This window comes from Venturia canescens, chromosome 4, assembly GCF_019457755.1.
Source record: "Venturia canescens isolate UGA chromosome 4, ASM1945775v1, whole genome shotgun sequence".
Lineage (NCBI taxonomy): Eukaryota > Metazoa > Arthropoda > Insecta > Hymenoptera > Ichneumonidae > Venturia > Venturia canescens.
In genome coordinates this window covers 21,607,939-21,628,630 of record NC_057424.1, presented here as the reverse complement: position 1 = coordinate 21,628,630, position 20,692 = coordinate 21,607,939, and the positions used below count along the sequence as shown (strand labels likewise).

Sequence of the window (20,692 nt, the reverse complement as noted above, 5' to 3'; positions counted from 1 at the left end):
CCGGTTGTAGTTCAAAATTTGACACCAGATGTCTCACGAATTTTGAAGTTCAAAAGTTCGTAGAATCGTCGCAACGACGTGTCTATAAACACGCATTATCACCAAAACAATATTTAAACAATGTACGGTGTAAGTTTTTACTCGCGTGAAAAATCGTTTTCCTTATAAATAAACGTGAAATATGTGGTAATAAATGAAATGTGTGAAGTGGGATATATTCTACACAAAAACAATGGCATTTCCAATTTCAACCACTGCATTCTCAAATATTTAGACGAATTAGGAAAAGCACTTGCGGTTCAATTCAACAAAATGGTGAGTCTTGACCCGTTTTCACAATGTTCTAAACATTATATAAATTGTACGGAAAAATTATTTCTCGTTTAAAAAAAGTTATCGGAAATCAACGTGAGATAGAAACGCGGTTTCTCGCAAGCTCAGTCAGTAGTTAACCTTAAGAACGATAACTTTTATCACATTGATAAACTTATTTACTTCAAAATATTCCAAGAAAAATGAACATTTCGATTATTAGTATACCACTTACATAGCTCACATTCTCGTAAATTCGTACTCTTCCCCCTCAATCAAGTGAAGACAACGCGCGAAATATTAAACCACACATTTGCGCTGAGATTATATTTGAAGCTGATTTTACGATTCAGCTGCAATATTTTTCATCGTAACTAATGAGTTCAGAAAGATGCTGTGTGTTCCATTGTCCTTCGAACCATTCAATTGGGATAGTTTTTCCCACTTTTTGACGGTATGGTAAGTAATGAATATATTTTTTTCTTTAATTTTTTGTATATACTGTAACGGGACAGCCTTACCCCCTGGCACGATTTCTGGTTTGACAGAAGTCTGTCAGAGGGCTACGGACGGAGCGCTCTCGCGTCAACGGAGCACCGCCCGTACGACAATAAGGCTCCCAACCTTTCCTTCGTCCTCCTCCTTATTCCTATCAAAATTGTAAAAAAACAAAGTTAATAATGGAGCCTATCATTCCTCGATAACGAGAAGATTGTTTCTTGCAGTACGCTTTAGCGAGGCTAAGCCCGATTGCGTGTAGCGAGAAAGCAAAGTAGACCGGACGAAAGTATCCATTCTTGAAGGTCGAGTTCGAGCCAAGCTCCTCGAATTGCAAGATGGGGAAATCGGAAGGCTTTACCCGCTCCTGGCAAAAATCCACCGGTCAGTGCAAGAAACCTGCACACTGACACCTCTCCTACGTGAGAGAGAAGAGGATCTAAAAAATCCCAAGTTCCGATATTTGGGAAATTGACAACCTCCCGAATATCGAAACGTTTTTTCAATACACAAGAAAAATTTTAGTACAGTGCAAGAAAACTCAATAAAATTCAAGCAATACGAAATCATCTTTATTTATCGCGTTTCCATCATTTTGAGAACAAGTTGAAAATTATTTTTAGAGATTTCTAATTTATCAACTCTTGATATTAAAAAACATATTTTGCGGCTGCTTTATCTGCTGAGAATGAATTGATCCTTTTTTGTTTCAGTGTGTTTTTTTCGCTTCTCTGTCTCATGTCAAAAAACCGGCGACTTCATGATACTTATACTTCGTAATAATAACAAACACGGTAAACAAACGAAAATTGGTGCTGCTTCTACTCGAGGGAACGAAAAGACAACTAGATTTGATTAACTATAAAACCAAACCCGAATATTCCCATCATGTACCAAGGACGAAGTAAGGAAAAATTCATGATAAATAATCCAGTAGGCTTTTAAAAATTTCAATTCTTTCATCAATTAACCGTAAATTCCATTATTTTGTTGTTATTTTTTAACACTTTCAATGTTCAATCTAAAATCGATTGAATCCGTCAAGAATCGAAATTCACGATTATTTCAAATACAACGTATTTTTACTGCTTGTTCATGAACCCGCTCTACACGTGCAAACATTAACGCAAAAAAATGAATTTTCGTTCGAAACCGTTACGTCGGAGAATAATACTTCTATCCACTGTCAAAAATATTGGTCAATAGCTTGATTTTTACAGTTTGATTACAAGGAAAAAATTAAAAATGAAATAACCACTTATAGAATACAATAGCAAATATGGAAACCCTTATTTTTATTGGGAGGCAATTCAATCTAAACTTATTTTACTAGACTCTGGTGGTGGAAACCACCGCAACCGAAATTACCACCACCACCATGGTCACAAAAACAAAGAGAGTTTGGAAGACAAGAGAAGAAGTGGATTGGAACATGTCGACCCAAACAGTCTAGTGATAAAGCAATTTAGAGCATACGCAGCAGAGTTGGATGACAAACATGACCGCTATGAGAGAATAGTCAAGTTATGCAGAGATTTGACAATTGAGAGCAAAAGAATCATTTTTTTGTTGCACACGCTCGATAAGGAAACAAAAAGAGAAGCCGTCCTGGGAGAAGCAAAATCTCGACTGGATGTTTTGACTAAAACACTTTATAAGAATATCGCCATGGAATTGGATGGTCAAGATCCATATCAGTACGTCAGAGCTTACAGAGGAGGATTGCAAGAATATGTTGAAGCTGTGACCTTTTATCAATACTTACGAGACAAAACAATTGAGGATTGGAGTTACTTGGAGAAAAATTTAGTTTATTCAATACCACCTCGGAAAACTGGTAAAAAGGACGAAGAAGTGCAAGAAGTGGAGACAACAAAAACTATTCAAACCCTGGTCCCACCTGTTGAATATATTCTTGGCATTGCTGATCTAACTGGTGAACTCATGCGAAAATGCATCAACGATTTAGCCAGCGGTGATATAAATAGTTGCTATAACACCTGTAACTTCGTCAGGGACGTTTATAAGGGTTTCCTTGGTTGTGCTGGTCTTTCTGTCAAGGAAGTAAACAAAAAAGTCTACACTCTCAAGCAAAGCCTCATTAAAATGGAAAATGTGTGTTATGCTATCAAAGTTCGAGGAAGTGAAATGCCAAAACACATGCTCGCAGATGTGGCTAACTCCTTCAACGATGAATATCCCGCTGACGACGATGAAGGCTATCAAGCTTAATGATGGTTAAATCACAAACTCTGATGGCGACGTTTGTATCATTGCCACAGGACATTTCTTTTCTCAGTTCAACTCACTATTTCCTTTTATAATTACACTAAAAAGCTGATTCAGATTTAAATTTTTTTTTTTATCATTTTTGAGAAAGCCCAATCGGTCGTATTGAAGTAAATTTAGAAAACGACTAAATTAAATCATAAGAAATGAAATTGGTTTACGTTCCGATGATCTTGACTTCGGGCTCATTAAAAAGTTTCAAATTTTTCCATGTTCTTGACGTTGATATATTGAAAATTTTAAACACACCTGACGAACGACTCACACATTTTTTTTTTACTTACAACTAGAATTCAGTTGTATTCGTTTCAACGCTCACCAACATTTTAAAAAAAATGTTAAAGATGTATAAATAAGACATTTTGTATACCCTGATAAACCGTGTACATGAATACATGTAACCAACAGACAAAAGAATCTTTGGTAAGAACTTTGAATAATGAAACATCCAAAGTAGCATTTCATAGTTCTTCATTTTTCATCAAAAAGTATTCTCTTTGATCACTCAACATTTGGTTTTAGAACATAATCAATGAATGTATCACACGAAGAGTTTTTTTTTTGTAGCTTTTTCTGCAAATAATATTCGAGAAACTGATCATCGACTAATATAATGTGATGACGAGGTGGCACTGGACTGAGTCCTAAAGATGACTTTCAGTGAATTTTTATATTCTAATAATTAAACTACACAGATAAGAAAAAATAAAATACAAAATAGTATCTGTTTTTTGTACTTTATCATTGAAAAACTTTCGAAGAGCATCTTCGAAATTGAAATATAAATACAAAATAAGTTGTTTATAAAAATAGTAATTTTGATACATTATCGTACAGGCGCTAGAAAACTTTACATTTTTGAGTCAACAATTCACAATTATTTATCATCTTCGCCGTCGCTGATACCTTCTTCGAAATCACTGAAACCGTCCAAATCGCTTCTGTACTCCTCCGAAGTAGTACCGCCGTAATAGGAGGGCTCGTATTCGGATTCGTCGACCGATTCCTCAGCCGATGATTGTTCGGTGCCTAACGTCGCGTCTGAAGCTTGACCACGTATCGGAGTTTGAGCTCGGCTCGGGCGTAAATTCGTATGTTTGAAGTCTCGCTTGTGTTGCGGATTTTTCCGATAACATTTTATGCCGTAAGGACATTCCGGTCGCGTGTCGGGAATGTCGTAGTCCGGATCACCCGGATGACTGAATTGTCTCCTGTGATCAGAATTACGTCTGAAATACAGAAATGAATTTTTGAATTCTCATTGCCAGAAATATACAAAAATTTATGGAGCGCGAATTTTTTTCAATATCAATGCAAACACGGAATCCGTTATGCTTTGAAAAATGACATCACGAAAAAGAATTTCAATTTTTTGTTGACTGGTGTTGAATGATAAGAACATTATTAGAAGAATGTTGTTGAGTAAAAGACGAGAAATTCATCATCAAAATCTAGTTGTACTTGAAAATGTTTCAACGTTCTTCTAAAATATACTTACCTATAACAACGAGATCCGTAGGCGCATTTATTCCTCTGCGGTTCACTGGATGCAACATTGGTTTCAGCGGTAGGATTGTTTTCTTGTCCCGAATTTGTGTCATCTTTTGTTTCAGCAGCAGGCGTTGCACTGGTTCCCTGATCTGTTTGGTCACTGAAATGATGTGCGCAATCCCATTTGATTTTCTTACCAGCTTCGTCCTTATTCAAACTCGGACATTCCTTTTTCGATGATAAGTGGGCACTTCCAGTTGATTTGGTTGATGAATCATTTTTGTTGTTGGTCAAATTGATTGGACAAGAAGTATCGCCATTCTCAGAATTGTTCCAGATATCTTGGGCTGATCCAAACTCACTGGGAGCCCTATAAATCAATGGCAACTTTAGTACCAGCGTCATTTGCTGCCATTTTTGGATCAAGTAATTTTATAATCATTCAAGAAACAGAAAATCAACAAATTTTTTAATCTACCTTGCAGTATCTTGGTCTCTAGTGTCTGAAGAATCTTTGTTTGAGTCGTGTGGTTGTTGGATGATGGAATCATCATTTTCCGGGATATTAGACGTCTCTTCATTATCCCAATTGTCCAAGACAATTTTGTTTTGAGAATAGATAGTGTCGACACTTTCACCTTTTCGAAGCTTTTTATCCGGTGGTTCTTCTTCAGAAGAACCTGATGCCTGATTGCAAAAAATTTACACATAAAAAATAAACTGATTTGATTACAAAATTCTTAATGCAATCTTGATATTTAATGATTTTGTACTTTGCGCTTTGGACTCTCTTCCTCCATGTTGTTCGGAGTTTCACCGGATGTTACTTTGAACCAAGATTTGTGTGGATAAAGAGAACAGATGTCACCAAGCTCTATTGGAACTGTTTTACCAATTTTTAATGATAGCCAACGACCGGAAGAGCTGCATCTCATAAAACAGGCCAACATCTAATGCTAAAAAAAATCTTTACCTATAGGCTCTGTGAGTTTCAATGCCCATGGGGTTGGAAAAAAAATTAGTTTTATTCTTTTCAATTTTACCAAATAAATAAATGAAATCTATTTCATTTATTTATTTCATTTTCAATACTTCAAAAATGTATTGTAAATTTAGTGTTTGCTAAGAAAAATCTAGCTGAATATTTATTTTGAAAAGAATAGCTACTTAAACATAAGTGCGTACCGGTGTAATCGTCATTTCACCCGTTGGCTCAACATCAATCGTCACAGCATGGTCAGCAATGAGGTTATCCACAGTCTGAAACCCAATTGATTACTCATGTTCGTGCAGACTTTGAGAAAATAATTCCTATGCATCATTTGAGTATAACGCGTGAAAAGAACGGTAATTTTCGCTTTATGAAAATTCGGTAATCTTTATCGCACTTTGTTTTATAAATTCGTTGAAATCGGTCAACGACACGCACAATATCTACTTGTTTATACTCTCATCTCTCTCTGGCCCCTGAGATCGCGTAGTGAACGGAAAAAGAGACAGAGCGAGGCTCCACGAATGTAAACAAACCAAACGTCAATGTAAACATATTGCAAAGTTCATTTGGCCACTGGAAAAAATAGCCAAATAGTCATCACTGATTTATTTTCATTTAAGTCAAGTTATTATTTAACAACTTTTTGTAATTTTTAGTTTTTATTCTGACGAGCGTCAGCTAGACCCGACAATCACCGACAAGAGCTCGACAAATGATTTACTCAAAAAAGTTAGAAATACAAAAATTATCGATAGTTCATGGTGCACCGTGGTAAATTTAGTAAAATTTTACGTTGGCTATCTGGGAGGCTCGTGAAAAAAAATCGACGGCAGATAAAAATACATTTTGAATCATTTTATACTTTTTCGGTCAAACACGGAATAAAAAAAAAATAAATTTCGATGTAATGAGCTTGTACATAAAAATAAATTCGATAAACCTTTATTATTGAGTTCCATTCGTTCGGAAATGATAAAATTCTACCGACTTACCCCGATCGCAGCACCACGTCCAATAAAGTTTTTTCCAATTTGCAAATCAACTTTTTGTACTGTCAAATTGTCGATGCGAACGATTTGCAGTTTATTTACCATGTTCGTCCATATATTGTGATGGAATACTTGAGATTTTAGAAGTGCTTAAAACGTTAGACCGATGAATTTAAAGAACGATAATTGGCATATGTCAGAAGTGAAGAATTTGACAGAGAAGGCCGGAAAAAACAACTGGTACACGAGTTGACAGACAGGCTTTATACGTGCGCTGCGTTCACGCCGCAATGTTGTACGTACTACATACAGAGATAACAAAACATGTCATACAAGAACGAACTAACATAATTTTCTTTTATTTCTTTGTTTTTGTTTTTATTTTTACACACACGTGATGATGATCGATAACAACGCCGGGACAAACGCTTATTACCGGTCAAACAATCGTGTCTTTGTTCGATCCTGCGGTGGTAAAACACACCGAGCGTAAATATTGTAACACACAAAAACGCATGTAAATATTTCGAATGGTAAAGTAAAACCGGCGTCCAGAGCTTCATGAATTTTCAAACGAAGAGACTCGAGACTCGAATCAATGCATGCGAATAGAAAAAGATTTTCCTTGCGTTTTTTCAATATAGTGCGAGGATTGTATCGTCGTGTATGTATGAAAAAATATGATAATTTTTGTACGAGCACTTTTTTTCTCTTCCTCGCTTCTCTCCCAACATCATATCGTGTTTTCACCTGAAAACAGTAGGGAAATTCTTGTTCTTGAGAAACTTTAACGCATCAATTTGACCGCTCACACTTTTATCTATTTTCATTCATTTGTTAAATAATAAAAATACTGAACAAAGCTGCAAATTCAAATTCACCATTTTACACAATATTGCAACAAAATAAAAATCAGTTTTCTTATTCAATATAACAAAAAAAGAACCTTAAAATTGATGCAAATTTTTCTATTTCATACAACCTCTGCAAAACAAATAACCAAAATACCAAACACACGCGTCTTTTCCTTCGCCCATCTCATGGAGAATAAAGCCGGCCAAATTGAGGCGTTTTTGTCTCCGATTTCTCATCCGAATAAAATTTGATCGAAACAAACGCTATTACAATAGCCAAATATTCCGATTCATATTCCTCCCTTTCATTTCAACTCATCGATCGACTCTGTATTCTCAATTATTGAGAGAAACATCAAACATTCTCCCTTTCTGTAACAGAGAAGTCTGCATTTTCCATATGTGCATATATACACATTTATTTATAGTTATATATACACATATGAGAAATACATGTACGCAGATAACCTAAATGAAAGATATTTGAAACTACTAGCCTTCTCGTCAACACTCTAGCTTTTTATAAATTAATATATATGTAATATCGCCTTTTGGAATATCTTATTTGGAATATATGCTTATACGATAATATTTTATAAGTACCTATAGGTATTTATACTTTGCCATTTTCTCTCTTTCTTTCTTTTTTCTTTCTCTCTTTCTTCAATTTTCTTTCGTTCTCTCTGTTTATTATAATACACTTTTGCATTGGAGGACTATAATCCCCAATGAAATATTGGTTGGTTGACTTATCAATCATCATCGTTCTCCCAATTGTCTCTTCCTCGTGTATCTGCATTCGTTATAACGCATTACACAATTGTGGCCACTTAATGTTTGAGCTTGAAAAATTTGATCCTTCTTTCGTACCCGTGAATTTTCACGGAATGTTGAAACATCGGGACTAGCTATGACGTCGAAGTTTGCATCGTTGAACTGCAACGACTTATTCCTTCGAATGTTGCCTCGATATTTCAATGCAGATACGAATTGTAAAAACGAGCCACATTTTAGGGACGTTTTTTGAACAAATTAATCAACGAATACAACAAATAGGTTGGAGGATATTTTTCATAAATTTCGAAATGATTCTCGTTGCTTTTTAACATTGCAAATTTCGATGTCAGTTATTTGAGGGTTAACTCTTTTACATATTAGAAAAACTCGGGACACGCGAACGAGCAACAAAAATACTTTGTCCTTGATTTTTTGTTCTCGAATCAATGGACGATTTTAGTCGATTAAATTGTGCAATTAATTTTGGTTTTCTCTTCGATAGATAAACCATAATAATTCAATATATTTTCGCCTTGAGAAAATGCATGTTTTATATTTTTTTATGTATCTGCACTTTATCTTATAGAAAAAAAAAAAACTCCAAAGTGTATCCTCAGTTTTCAGGCCTCGGTCTCAAAAATCATGCTCGCGGCTTTTTCACTTACTTTATTACTAAGGCAAATTGAATAGTGACCGCTCGAGTGTTCCATCGTGTTACCCTGCAAGGTGTTAACGTCGTTCGTGAGGCAGGAGTCTCGAAATTTTTTCAATTCCGAACCCATCGTGGATTTACGAAATTACAATAATCAATCGTAGATGAATGAATTTCTGTGAAGGCTTCGAAATTCATATAAACCCAATAACCATTAAAGCCTGGACACGAACTTCAGTTCAGGATTAATTGTACTAAATAGACGCTTAACACATACATTCGCGGACAAAAATTTCATTCAATCGAGATTTGGGTTTTCGATGAATTGACGAAATGAATTTGATGAACAATTTTTTATGAATATTATTGCCGAAAAATTTGATTTCAAAGTGTATACTTTGAGTCTGAAGACAAAAATAAATTTCCATTATTATGAAAAAATCAAAAAAGCACAAAAGTATTCAAAAATTTTTCCATTCAGTTCTTATTCGTTATAAAAAATAAATGGTCACTCCATTTCGGGGATGACCAAATTTCACAAGATTTCTCTCGTCCTACCGAGAGAGCACTAAGCTTCAAATGAAATGAATTTTTTGTTCGAGAACGTAGCTTTTAAATGTCGATTGATTATATATTTGCAAACAAATAAAATTAACAACTCGGTAACGTGTATATTTACACCCTCTGAGGAATTTTTCCTCGAAATAATACAAATTCAACTAAAAAATTATCCTAATTTCATCTCGGAATAAATGTTCATTTTTTTTTCATTCGCAATAATCATAACATTTCCTCGTCACGCGTCGTTTCTCACACCGGTCACACCATACAACTACAATCGCTCGTTCGCTCGTACGCGGTACATCAAACATATACGCCCGCGCGCGTGTGTTTAACATGGAAAACTGATTTTCGATAAAATCAATATATTTTTGAAACCTCGATCAATTGTCCATCGATGATGCAACTGTATTTCACTATTTTCTTTTCCATTTTTCACATATATATATATATGCATATATATAGATATATATATGGGCAGATCCATTACTTTTCTAGGACAGCCTGCGAGCTTGGGTGAGCGATTTTTCTGTTGGTTTTTTGTTTCGAAATGGTAGGCTGTAAGAAAAACGATGCTTGGAATTTGAACTTGGTAGAATGGACTTGGAACTGAAAAATTTCAAAAGGCAGCATTTCAAAAATAGGAACAATTTTGTGGGAATATTAATTGAAGAAAAGTTTGCTAATTTAAACTGATTTTCGTCAGAAGTGACTAAAGACTTGATCCAAGCTCATAGACTGTAATCAAAAGGTTGTGAATCTGGTCATATATTGTATATCGTTATCGAATCGCTCGTATAAAATTCTTCAAATTGACGATTTATCATGCACAAACAATATATTTTTTCTTATTTCTCTTCCTGCCTGTCTCTCTCTTTCTTGCTACTCTTTTCTGTCCCAACGTGAATGAGTAAATTGGAATGATGAAGCATATCAACTGGACGAAGGCGCAAAAGCTTCGACTTTTATCCTAGATCAAAATCACTGGTGTCCAGGCGAACTTTATTGTGAAATTTTTCCTCGAAACAATTATCGTCTTTTTACAAATTCTGCTTACTTCAAATCGAGATTCAATTTTTCCGTTACTTATTATCACTTTTATTGAACCATTTTTTCTAAATCGTTGAACTGTCATTGTCCAATTACTCGTAGTTGTTTGAATAATAAATATGTGATATATTTTAACAAATAAAAAAAAATATTTCTGGACAGCTGTGAGCATGGAATAGTACGAAATAGAATAGAAAAAAAAATTGCAATTATAAATTTCGACAGAAATTGTATTAACTAGATTTTTTCAAACATTTCTTTTGATTCGTGAGAATATTTGGTCAAGTTAAACTCCCATTTGACTCAAATAATCATTTCCAAAATATTCTTTCGATCACTTTTGGTTGTACGTTGATAATAGCCGAAATCTTTGATCAAATCGACGTCAAGTTGCTCAGTAATTTTGATTATTTTTTCAATAAGCTTTCGATCGGTTCGAATAAGTTTTTTGCGGAATGAAAAATATCACTATAAAGTTAACCGAGATGGATAATTTTGCCCCAGGCTGTAAACTCCTTGTTCTCGACTCTAAAAACACGAACTCGTAAACGAGCTTTCGCATTTCCAAACTTTCAATCGATAAATACCAATTCGTTTCGTTTCATGTTTTTTTTTTATCTTGTTACAAACTGTACAAAAAGCACGTGAAAATGATACAAACTATCCCAGGATTATCTAGCTCATAAATATTTGTCTTTTGAGCTATTCAGATCATGTTTTCAAGATCGAACTTGCTGGTTTCATTTATTTTCTCTCTCTCTCTCTCTCTCTCTTTCTCTTCCTTTCCAAACCGTAAATTTCATAGCTCATTCGATACGACAAACAAGAGACACTGCGATTATCTCTGGCCTTGTCGATGGATACTGTTCATGCGACATCTCATCGAAAGTAGAATATTTATCTTCTCGAAGGAGCCCCAGTAGTTTGATCGATGAATTAAAGTTGTTCTAGTCCCAGAGCTTGGCTATACTATAGTTCCTCCATTTTCACCTGGACTGACGACGTGTAGGGCACCCCCTACCTGTCCGATACCTGGCTGCGAACACATGAAAAAAATTTGTAAGCGAAATGAGTTTGAGTAGTGCGAGTTTCGTCCTCATGGTAATTCATGCGTACAATCAAATTCGTCGTACAAAGCGTGCCGGAAACAGTATCATTATGTAAAATGATTTTTTTGTGTTAATAAAACTGTCGACGTTATCCTCGTAGATGACGTGAGAAAAAAAAACATTACAGCGTGTAAAGCATGGACTATTCTAGTTTTCCAGCAGTGTTCTTCAACGTCTAATTATTTTTAAAATAAACTTCCACGTTTTCTTGTTTTTTTTGTTTGTTTTTGGTTTTTTCTTCTTTTTTAGTTTCAACGAATTATAAAAGAAACGATAAGTCATACGTACCATGCGATAAATCAGGGCGGCATCCACGGAATCTTGCAAGAGCCAAAGCATCGCACAGATCATTAATCTTTCTAGTTTCTTTTTTCTTTCTTTCTTTTTAAAGGAAAAACAAAATGGTTGCTCAGCCAGCACAGGAAACAAATGCAAGCTTCGTTCTATCGAATCTCGTACAAAAAAATATGTTTTTCTTACAATTTTATCTTGATTACGAAAGAACGAAAAGCAAGTTGGATTTGTAAAGAGTACTGGGAATCATTTTTTTTTTTTTACTTTTGCGTTGTTAATATTTTCAACGATCATATTAGAGCTTGCTGTATTTCCGATAGTGCTAATCTGGCATAAAATCAAGCAGGAAGCAAGCAGCAGTTATTTTCGTTTTCGTGATATCTTTTTCTCGTTCGTTTACTTTTTGTTCAATTAACTTTTTCTTTGTTTTATTTTACAACAAGGCAATTCATTGTATTTAACAAAGGATTAAACGTCACATTATCGATATTATTTTCAAGGGAGAAGTGAGGGGGGCAGATGGTGAATTGATCCTCGCTGCATAATTCATATATATATGTATATATGTGTATATATAGCTTCTCTAAGGTTTTTGGCTAAGCCATAAAAGCTAAAAACTCTTTGCAGGAGAGCGGAGGGTGGGATTTGAGGGGCCTGCCCTGTTACAAGACCACATGGGAGCGCAAAACAACGATATTTACTCTCAAAGATGCAAACCAGACATAAATATATTTATATTTTCGTAATTTTTGACGCGACTTTTTTTACTTCTATTATTTATTATTGTTATTTTTTCCATTTTACTGTTTTTTCTTCTTTCATTGTTCCTCACGAACGTGAACTTTCTTTGACCAGACACTTTTTAAAAAAATTCTTTTCTCTTCCGACGCAGACATAACCGAGAGCGAATGCTGTGAAAGGGCGTAAATATAAATACAACGTTTTTTTTCTTCATTTCTTTGCTCTCTTTCTCTCTCTTCTCTCTCTTTCTCTCTCGCTCTCATTCTCTTATCGCTTGCACATCACAATAGAATGGGCAACTAGCAAAACATGCTTTTCAAGCCATAGCGTATGAATTAAATCCATGATAAATAACGTTAACCAAGCAAATTTCAGCGATTGCCGAAAACATGACCTTTCAGGTCCTTTTCATTGTTTTAATAAAAGGGAATAAACGTATGAGTAAAATGATGTCACGATAAAATGACGGTTGTTCGTATGTGTATATCGTAGAAATCGAATCTTCAGTATACAGATTTTAATATCGTTCGATTTTCGTGGGGATCATTTTTCATTCTGCATAAATTTCAAAAAAAAAAAATTATTAAACTCGATAATTTCACACAGTGGAAAATTTCATTGTAGAAACTTGATCATTTCAAGCATGCTCGATATGAAAGATTGGCCAATAAAATCAAAGAAAAAATGTGAATAAATGTTGTTGAGATCCTTCGAGTAAAAAAGCAGGTTGGAATGTCAATAATCTTGCCAGAGGCAGTAGCAATAAATGAATTGTTCAACCATACGATCATCACATACTAACAAGGTTTTCATTCGTGAAAGAAACTTTCAAAGTGAAAATTTATCTGAACTAATTTAAAACGACAATTGCCCAACCAGTGTAAGAATAATCAATTAAAACGAAACGATTTTAAAGTAACAGCATTCAGTGATCGATAGAGCTTCGAATACAATGATTCGTTGGAGCAGTGAAATAGAAAAAAAATGAAACTTCTCAAATAAGTGCGAATCGAATAAAACCAACAAATTAACTATGAAACATCTGAAAAATTTTTGTAGTCTAATTCACGAAAACTCATTGAATTCTGACGAATATACATACGAGCAACGATTGCAAAAACCCTGATCGATCGTAATTTAAAAAACAATAATAATAATAATAATAATAACAATAAACGAAAAAGAAAAAATCGCTACATAATTCACAGCATTGCTTGGCCATAACGATTCTGCGTATAATCATATCTAGTATGAGTTTTTAGACACTTGGAAGATCTCTAACGCTCTCTCAAATGGCACTTAAGTGTTTTCCCAACACTAGTCCTCCTGTCCCGTCTCTCTCCTTTCCCCCTTACTTTTTTTCAAATCACTGACTAATACGTCTAATACTTTCACCCGAAGTAACCCCTGAGTCTTGCGCATCCCCATTGGCTGAAACGTAATGCACAAAAAGCGTCCGAAGCGGATAATGTGAAAAAAAAAAAGAAAAAAAAGTTGGAATCAAATGTGGATTCAAACAATTGAGCATTTCGAAATTATTCGCATATTATTCGAAATTCGGAGACTATTCGCGCATTACCAAGTAATATGCGTTATTGACAAGAGACAAATTGCCGAAAGCGTTACAGATCTTCCATTTTATATATATATGTGTGTGTGTATATATATATATATATGTAGTATTAATAGTAGTAGTAATAATAATGATCGTTTCATTCGAAAAGTACGGACCTAAAACTCTACTCTATTATATACAGATGAATGATTTAATTCTACTTGACGGAGGTTCGAAAGTGAATATAGAGAGTGGTAGGTAGCGGTGGTGGGTTTGGTGAAGTGGTGAATAAAGTGGTGGGAGGGTTTACATCAGAGATCGTTAGGTCGCATGGAATTGATATTGGTGTGAGGATTGCTATGATTATGTGGCCTATGAAGTGTGCTGGTTATCGTGAGAGGACCTACCATGTGACCAGGCCGAGCCCACGTATAAACATATCCGTCCTGGCACGCGGTTACGAAGCAATCTTCCCTAAATATTAATTCAGTCAGTCTCTCGTGGGCCAATTTTTTGCAAACTAGCGGCTCTAGTACGGGGCACTCGTCGAATCTTGGACACCAGGCTGTACCTATCAACCTCATTGGATCGTCCATAGCGTTAGCAATTTTTTTACTTCCACCAAAACTTCCACCGACACTGTTTAAATGACCGGAGTTTGAGTTACTACCAGATTTAAGTTCGGGCCCACTGTTGTGGAGGCTCGGGTTAACAGATCCAGTGGTATTGCTGTTGTTACTCGTACCGCTACCGCGCAAGGTAAGACTAAAGTTTCTCTTGTGATTGTCGGTAGCGGCAGGAACGGTGCCGCCGCTGCCGCCGCCGCCACCACCACCACCACCACCACCACTACCACCGGTTGAAGACGTAACTGCGTTTTTACGATCGCCAAAACCGAGCCCGGCTAGCCTCTGAGTCAGAGAATTAACGGTGGATACAGCCGTGGTAGTCGAGGTCGAGGAGGTCGTCGTCGTCGTCGAAGAATTCGTACTCGTCATCGTCGTTGTGGTTATCGTTCCTGATGCCGTTGTTGTCGTTGACGATGCTGCTGCTGTCGTTGTCGTTCCCGGAGTCGTGCTCGTATTGTTGCTAGCCATCTCGTTGTTGAAGTAATTCGTTGAATCCCGAAAACTCGCGTTATTCGTGCTATTGTGCTTGGCGTTGTTGCCGACGTGATTCAGCGTCGAACCATTGCCACTGGTAAACGTTCCCGATGAGGTAAACGTGCCCGAACCAGCTGCCGACGCTCGAGACTTGGCGCACACCGGTTGCCTCAGCACATCCTCCGTAATGTCCCAGAGACAAAGCTGCGTGTCCTCCGAAACACTACCCAAACGGTAACACGTACCACCAGAAACACGAAGCTCCGAGCCGCACGAATTCCTGTTCGAGTGCGACAAACCAATCGCCGTTTGACCACTGTTGTTCGTTACAACTCGGTTCGTCGACTTTTCGTGATAATTGTTATGGTTGTTGTGCTGCTGCGGAACAGTCTCGTCGTCCGAACCACTAAATTCACCCTCGTGATCACCGTACGATGTCGTAAAAGGATCGAACGCCACTACGTTCACCCAACTGTGATGTCCTTGACCACGCGCCACTACACGCTTCTCGTTGAAACTCCATATTGTCACGAGGTCATCCTCACCTCCTACCACTACGTATCTACCGTCCGGTGACCAACATACGCACAAAAAACCACCGAAGTAACTTCTCGCCGAACCCACCAACTCCATCGTGTCGTAATGAAACACACGGAGAAATCCATCCTGTGATACCACCGCGAGATTCGAGCCGCATGGACTGAACGCAAATTCATTTATGCAACAACCCTCCAATCCTATCACCCACCGGTACAATGGGTTACGAGTTGATTTCGTTTTACACGTGTGAATTGCGAAACCATCGCCCGATTTGAACGGCTGATAATGCGGCGGCGTCGTCCCACATGGCAATTCCCAATTGTACAGATACAGCTGACCCGAACTGTGCGACGCCAGGAACAGGTTACTTGATCCCGGCACCCATTTTATACACGTTACTTTTGTCTTATCTATGAGCCTCTGAAACAATAAATTCAAGATTCAGTCGATTTGCCTTCGTTATACTATCAAATGGACCATATTAAGATATACATTTAAAAAGATATTCTGACAATTTTTTTAAAACGCGTAGTCATTTTAATCGAATACTCCAAACGTTTGTTCAGTTACAAAGCTTATAACTTTCATTGATTCACAGGAAGTTTTCAGGAACTAATCATCTTTACTAGTAAAAGGTAACAAAAACGTTTCCATTCGTACGTTTCGTTTATCCTGATTTGACAGTTTTTAAAGGATTCTAATTTTTTTTTTCGTTTTCAGTTTCGTTTCAACGAATTCTGCAAACGTTTTAAATTGTGCAACAATCGAGCAGCTACCTCAATTTTGTTATTACAATTGATTTTTTTTTGTTACGCCGAGCGTTCGCTATTATCCACTTTTCTGTGATAAGCGTTCGTTACTCGTACGAGAATTATCTCGAGAACGTCGAGCTTAGTAAATTTCTCTGAGAAATACTATTTTCCGGATCTACGTTGCGTTTTTACAATGGAAAAGTCTGTGTAATTTTGTCCGATCCTTTTTTATTCCATGTTTCATGCTGTTTATTTGTTATTTTATATCACGATATAAAAAATGGAAATTTGGTTTAGTAATCAATGACTTGTTTGTATTAACGAGAAACGAAAGCCACGCAATATTACAATTTCTCAAATTATCATGAGTATTCGTCCAGTAAAAATTGCTGAATGAATTTGATTATAAATCGAGCTACACACGCCTCGAAATTCGTCAATAAAAAATCACTTGGAATTCAAATTTTATGTTCTTGTCACCGACAATTGCTTTGATGCCTATTAACATTCATAATGCAAAAAATTGCATAATCAGACACTACCAAGTAGTATATGCTACTGAAGCATAAATATCAAATCTTGAAAACATTACAAACTTTAGTACAAGACTAAAAATCTTTGGGACAAATCATATAAAATTACTCAGTATCTTGCTTTCTCTTATTCCGCTAGTCCTTTGAAAAAAATGCAGTAAAATTCGCTGCAGATTATACAAAAACCCGAAAGCCTTGATTCATTCCTTCCCTCAGAGCCTCAAATTTCAAAAAGTGATAATATTTTGGAACTTACAAAGCCATATTGAAACAATCAACAAATCGAATCAGTTCAGTTATTGCATTCTAAGAATGAAAGTTTTAGTACCATTGAAGATTATAATGTCAAAATTCACACCAAAGAATCACACATTCTTTCCTAGTCTCCATTTATTTTGTCATCAATTAAAATTTCAACAACAATCTATTTTTGTTCGACATACAAATACTTTGGAAAAAACAAAGATCCTATTTCAAAGATAAAAAAGGAAATATGTATTTTAATGAGTTACCGCAATTGAAAGGCATAAACTTGAAAATAGCTGAAAATTAGTATTTACGTACCTCTTCATTGTATAACTTGTTGAGTTCCCTTTTAATAGGATCTACGAGTTGAATCTGACCAGTTGAAAAGCCCACGAGGAGAGGAGCGATATCGACAGTCGCAGTTGTTTGATTAAAATTATGGCAGGTCGGATTCGTGCCTTTGTATAATTTCTTGTCCACTGGTTTGTTCAGATCCACAGCCTGAAGATTATTCCAATGTTTGATAATATCTTGTTCGATTCAAGTATGTACATTCAAGGGATTGTATTTTATTAAATGTATCGATGCATGTTAATGTTTTTTGGCAAAAATATCGTAACGACAATTATGCGACATAGGTGTCTACAAGAAAAACAGGAGTAGGCCTGTATGTGGAAGCAGACTGTTGGTTTAGCCTAGCATCGGTACAGAATGCTGATTATCATTAAAAAAGTATCTTATCTCAAGAAAATAGTGCGTCACGAGGGATAAGTTACATTACAAGGCCACAGATTTGTTCGTCTCATCATACTGGTGTGCAGAGGAAAAAAAAAAGGATTTTAAATTGAGAAAACAGAAGATTGAAATCTCAAAGTATATATCACAATGAACGAGGTAAATATTAAGGATCGATGTTTTGCTATTAATCGTTTGAATACGACATCATGAAAGATCGAAAACTGAATAAACGTGAAGGATTATGAGCGAACGTGCGAAAAAATACCGGGAATTTTGTCGAGCTCGTAAAACGACGGGTTCGTGAAAAATTGATAAAAGAAAAATATGCCGAGAAAATCTGAGGCGAGCAGTTATCGATATAGGAATTGTCAGCGTTGAATTACCGTGTAATAACAACAGCGTTTCTCGATGAAAAATATAGGTGTGTCGTTTAGGACATAGGTGTATAAAGATGGAGTCGAAAGAGTGAATTTATAGGTTAAGTATTGGGCAATATTCGGTTTGGTATTTATTGAAATATTGTGTAAACGAAGGGCAAAAAAGACTTTGACAGATAGAGAGTCAGAGATTTAGAGTAACTCACTTTCTTGATACCCCGATAGACGTAAACGTAGAGTTCTTTGCCAAAATTGAAGCACATACGATCGCCGAGACCCTGTGTACCCGTTGGATCGGCTGGATCCGGTAGAGTTACGAAGGATACTCTTACGGATGAGCTTCCCCGAGTATCGGTATTTCCTACCCTGTTCGGCCTCGAATATTCGGACCATGTCATAAGTTTGTATGTACCTTCCCGCGTGACAAATTGTGTTTTCAAGTCCTCCTTCCCCCCGCCGTCCAACTGCACAGCCATCTTACCACCAGAGGCTCAATGGTGGAGCTCATCAGACACACGGTGCTAAATAAGTGAGCTTTTAGCGAATTTTATTATTTGCCACGACCTCTCCCACCTCCGCGCGCACCTTTGGTAACTCGAGAGGCAAAACCTCACAATCTAAAATGTCGTTATCCTCAAATGAATTTATTATTCCGCACCCCTCTTTTTCTATCACATACTCAAGTAGTGTACGAGTCGCGCTTATTCGCGTCTACCTGGCCACCGTTAGCGGCCTGCGAAGGGCACCCCGATCCAACACATATCCAAATATCACACTTACGCTTCGTACACAATCGTATATAATCATACGAGAGAGCGCTGCAGAGCTCGGGTTTATGTTATTGATGCGTGCGCATCGTAGTCGCCTGAATTCGCCGCTGTGTGCTCTGCAATTCTCATCCCTCCGTCTCTCTTATCCTTTACCCATCCATCATTTTCTCTCTCTCTCTCTTGTTCTCTGTTCTCTCACGATTTCCCAAGTGTTTCGACGTTGGCACACCAGAGGGGTGGAAGTCTTTCGGAAATCTCCCGGTAATGTGTTTAGAATATGCCGTAAAACGAATCGTACATACTTTCCATTTTTTTAATATCGAAACATTTGGTATAGCATGTGACCTTGGCAGCGTAATCGCAATTTAAACATGGCAGCCTAAGGGACTCTGCGCGCGGTAAGTATGAAGCTATAAACAACGAACGTGCTCGCGATTACGAAACGCTTCGAAAAATTCTCACCTATATGCGAAACCATGAATCTTTTGAACCCGAATATACAACAGCACATTATTCCAATCGTATTTGTATTTAACGTTGGTTTGTACGTGAAATATCAATTCAAGCTGCCATGACACCGTACATTTACCAACAATTATTTATTTCACTTTTTGCTTTATCGTCTCTACACATCACGTACACGAAATCTAGCGATGGTGTCACTCTCAAATACATGTTTTTATATTTATTCTTATATTATTGTTCGAATCGTACCATCTCTTTTACGCGCGTGGACAAAAGTACTCTCGCTATTTACTTTTTGTACCTCCTGCTGTCTTTTGTCCCCCTCTTCGGTCCCTCCGCGATCAAACGGCCGACCAACGATCACCGGATATTTTGTAAACAACCTCAGCGAGGGAGCTGATTAGTCGAATTCCCGAGTTCCTGTTTCCTCTCTCGACCGTAATATCCACCGCGTATATATACGTGTTTATTACTGCGACGTTATGTGGAGCTTGTGGAGTCGCGCTCTCCCATATACTACATAGAAACACAACCAAATCTCACGAGTTATCGGCGTATATGTTTCTATCGCATATTACATTTATACGTGCCCCAATGTTTATTATTTCAAAGCATTTCACAGAGAAAATGATTACCAGACCGTGGAGTCACAACATTGGATAAAAATTTCATCGACCGTTGATTGAAATCGTGCTGTTAGAATATGACGTGCGCTTAAAAGCTCGGTCCAATATCAACAAATTCTTCGCGAAAAGAATACATCAACTTTGTATTAAAAAAAACTTGTCACCGTGTATGTATGCTCTTACGTCACTTCCGGGACATGAATTATTTAAAAAATGAGCACTCCTTACGTCACTCTGTTTTGATGTTAAATAAATAAATAAATATAGTTGGTTAACCTCGAAACGTGAACTTTCAAACTGTCATGAGGATGATACCTTTTGCAAGTGTAATCGCAATTCATTCAATAAAGCTGCACATAGAATAAAAAAATCACTG

At 36.6% G+C, this 20,692-nt stretch overlaps 3 protein-coding genes across 11 annotated transcripts; 1 reads left to right on the top strand and 2 right to left on the bottom strand.

The window, feature by feature from the left end:
• The first annotated feature begins 59 nt into the window (after positions 1 to 59).
• Positions 60 to 3,822, top strand: Trax (Translin associated factor X). 2 transcript variants are annotated; one of them, XM_043416601.1, is made up of 3 exons: positions 60 to 315; positions 1,524 to 1,714; positions 2,144 to 3,822. In XM_043416601.1, the coding sequence occupies exons 2-3, from the start codon at positions 1,699 to 1,701 to the stop codon at positions 3,040 to 3,042; spliced, it is 915 nt and encodes a 304-aa protein (XP_043272536.1). In that variant the 5' UTR covers positions 60 to 315; positions 1,524 to 1,698; the 3' UTR covers positions 3,043 to 3,822. The 2 variants fall into 2 exon arrangements, with proteins under 2 accessions (XP_043272536.1, XP_043272537.1); XM_043416602.1 differs by lacking the exon at positions 60 to 315 and adding an exon at positions 596 to 771.
• Positions 3,823 to 6,789, bottom strand: LOC122409228 (aprataxin and PNK-like factor). 4 transcript variants are annotated; one of them, XM_043416592.1, is made up of 6 exons: positions 6,577 to 6,789; positions 5,776 to 5,850; positions 5,364 to 5,540; positions 5,069 to 5,277; positions 4,598 to 4,960; positions 3,823 to 4,328 (listed from the first exon to the last, which is right to left on the bottom strand). In XM_043416592.1, exons 1-6 carry the CDS (start codon positions 6,676 to 6,678, stop codon positions 3,977 to 3,979), a joined length of 1,278 nt encoding a protein of 425 aa, XP_043272527.1. In that variant the 5' UTR covers positions 6,679 to 6,789; the 3' UTR covers positions 3,823 to 3,976. The 4 variants fall into 4 exon arrangements, with proteins under 4 accessions (XP_043272527.1, XP_043272528.1, XP_043272529.1 ...); XM_043416593.1 differs by lacking the exon at positions 6,577 to 6,789 and adding an exon at positions 6,020 to 6,554; XM_043416594.1 differs by lacking the exon at positions 6,577 to 6,789 and adding an exon at positions 5,979 to 5,996 and having other exon boundaries at positions 5,364 to 5,546.
• A 127-nt stretch (positions 6,790 to 6,916) lies between these two features.
• LOC122409225 (WD repeat-containing protein 20) lies at positions 6,917 to 20,611 on the bottom strand. 5 transcript variants are annotated; one of them, XM_043416586.1, is made up of 5 exons: positions 18,662 to 20,611; positions 17,659 to 17,841; positions 14,574 to 16,229; positions 11,865 to 11,896; positions 6,917 to 11,503 (listed from the first exon to the last, which is right to left on the bottom strand). In XM_043416586.1, exons 1-4 carry the CDS (start codon positions 18,929 to 18,931, stop codon positions 11,876 to 11,878), a joined length of 2,130 nt encoding a protein of 709 aa, XP_043272521.1. In that variant the 5' UTR covers positions 18,932 to 20,611; the 3' UTR covers positions 6,917 to 11,503; positions 11,865 to 11,875. The 5 variants fall into 5 exon arrangements, with proteins under 5 accessions (XP_043272521.1, XP_043272522.1, XP_043272520.1 ...); XM_043416587.1 differs by having other exon boundaries at positions 6,917 to 11,499; XM_043416585.1 differs by lacking the exon at positions 11,865 to 11,896.
• Positions 20,612 to 20,692: the final 81 nt, after the last annotated feature.

Excerpts from the sequence above, each read along its gene's own strand:
- LOC122409228 (XM_043416592.1), bottom strand. The coding sequence starts at position 6,678 with ATGGTAAATAAACTGCAAATCGTTCGCATCGACAATTTGACAGTACAA. Across the intron at positions 5,541-5,775 it reads GTGAAATGACGATTACACCG|ATGTTGGCCTGTTTTATGAG; the intron begins GTACGCACTTAT and ends TTTTAGCATTAG. Across the intron at positions 5,278-5,363 it reads AAGAGAGTCCAAAGCGCAAA|GCATCAGGTTCTTCTGAAGA; the intron begins GTACAAAATCAT and ends TTTTGCAATCAG.
- LOC122409225 (XM_043416583.1), bottom strand. The coding sequence starts at position 18,931 with ATGGCTGTGCAGTTGGACGGCGGGGGGAAGGAGGACTTGAAAACACAA. Across the intron at positions 17,842-18,661 it reads TCTATCGGGGTATCAAGAAA|GCTGTGGATCTGAACAAACC; the intron begins GTGAGTTACTCT and ends AATAATCTTCAG. Across the intron at positions 16,230-17,658 it reads ACAAGTTATACAATGAAGAG|AGGCTCATAGATAAGACAAA; the intron begins GTACGTAAATAC and ends TTATTGTTTCAG.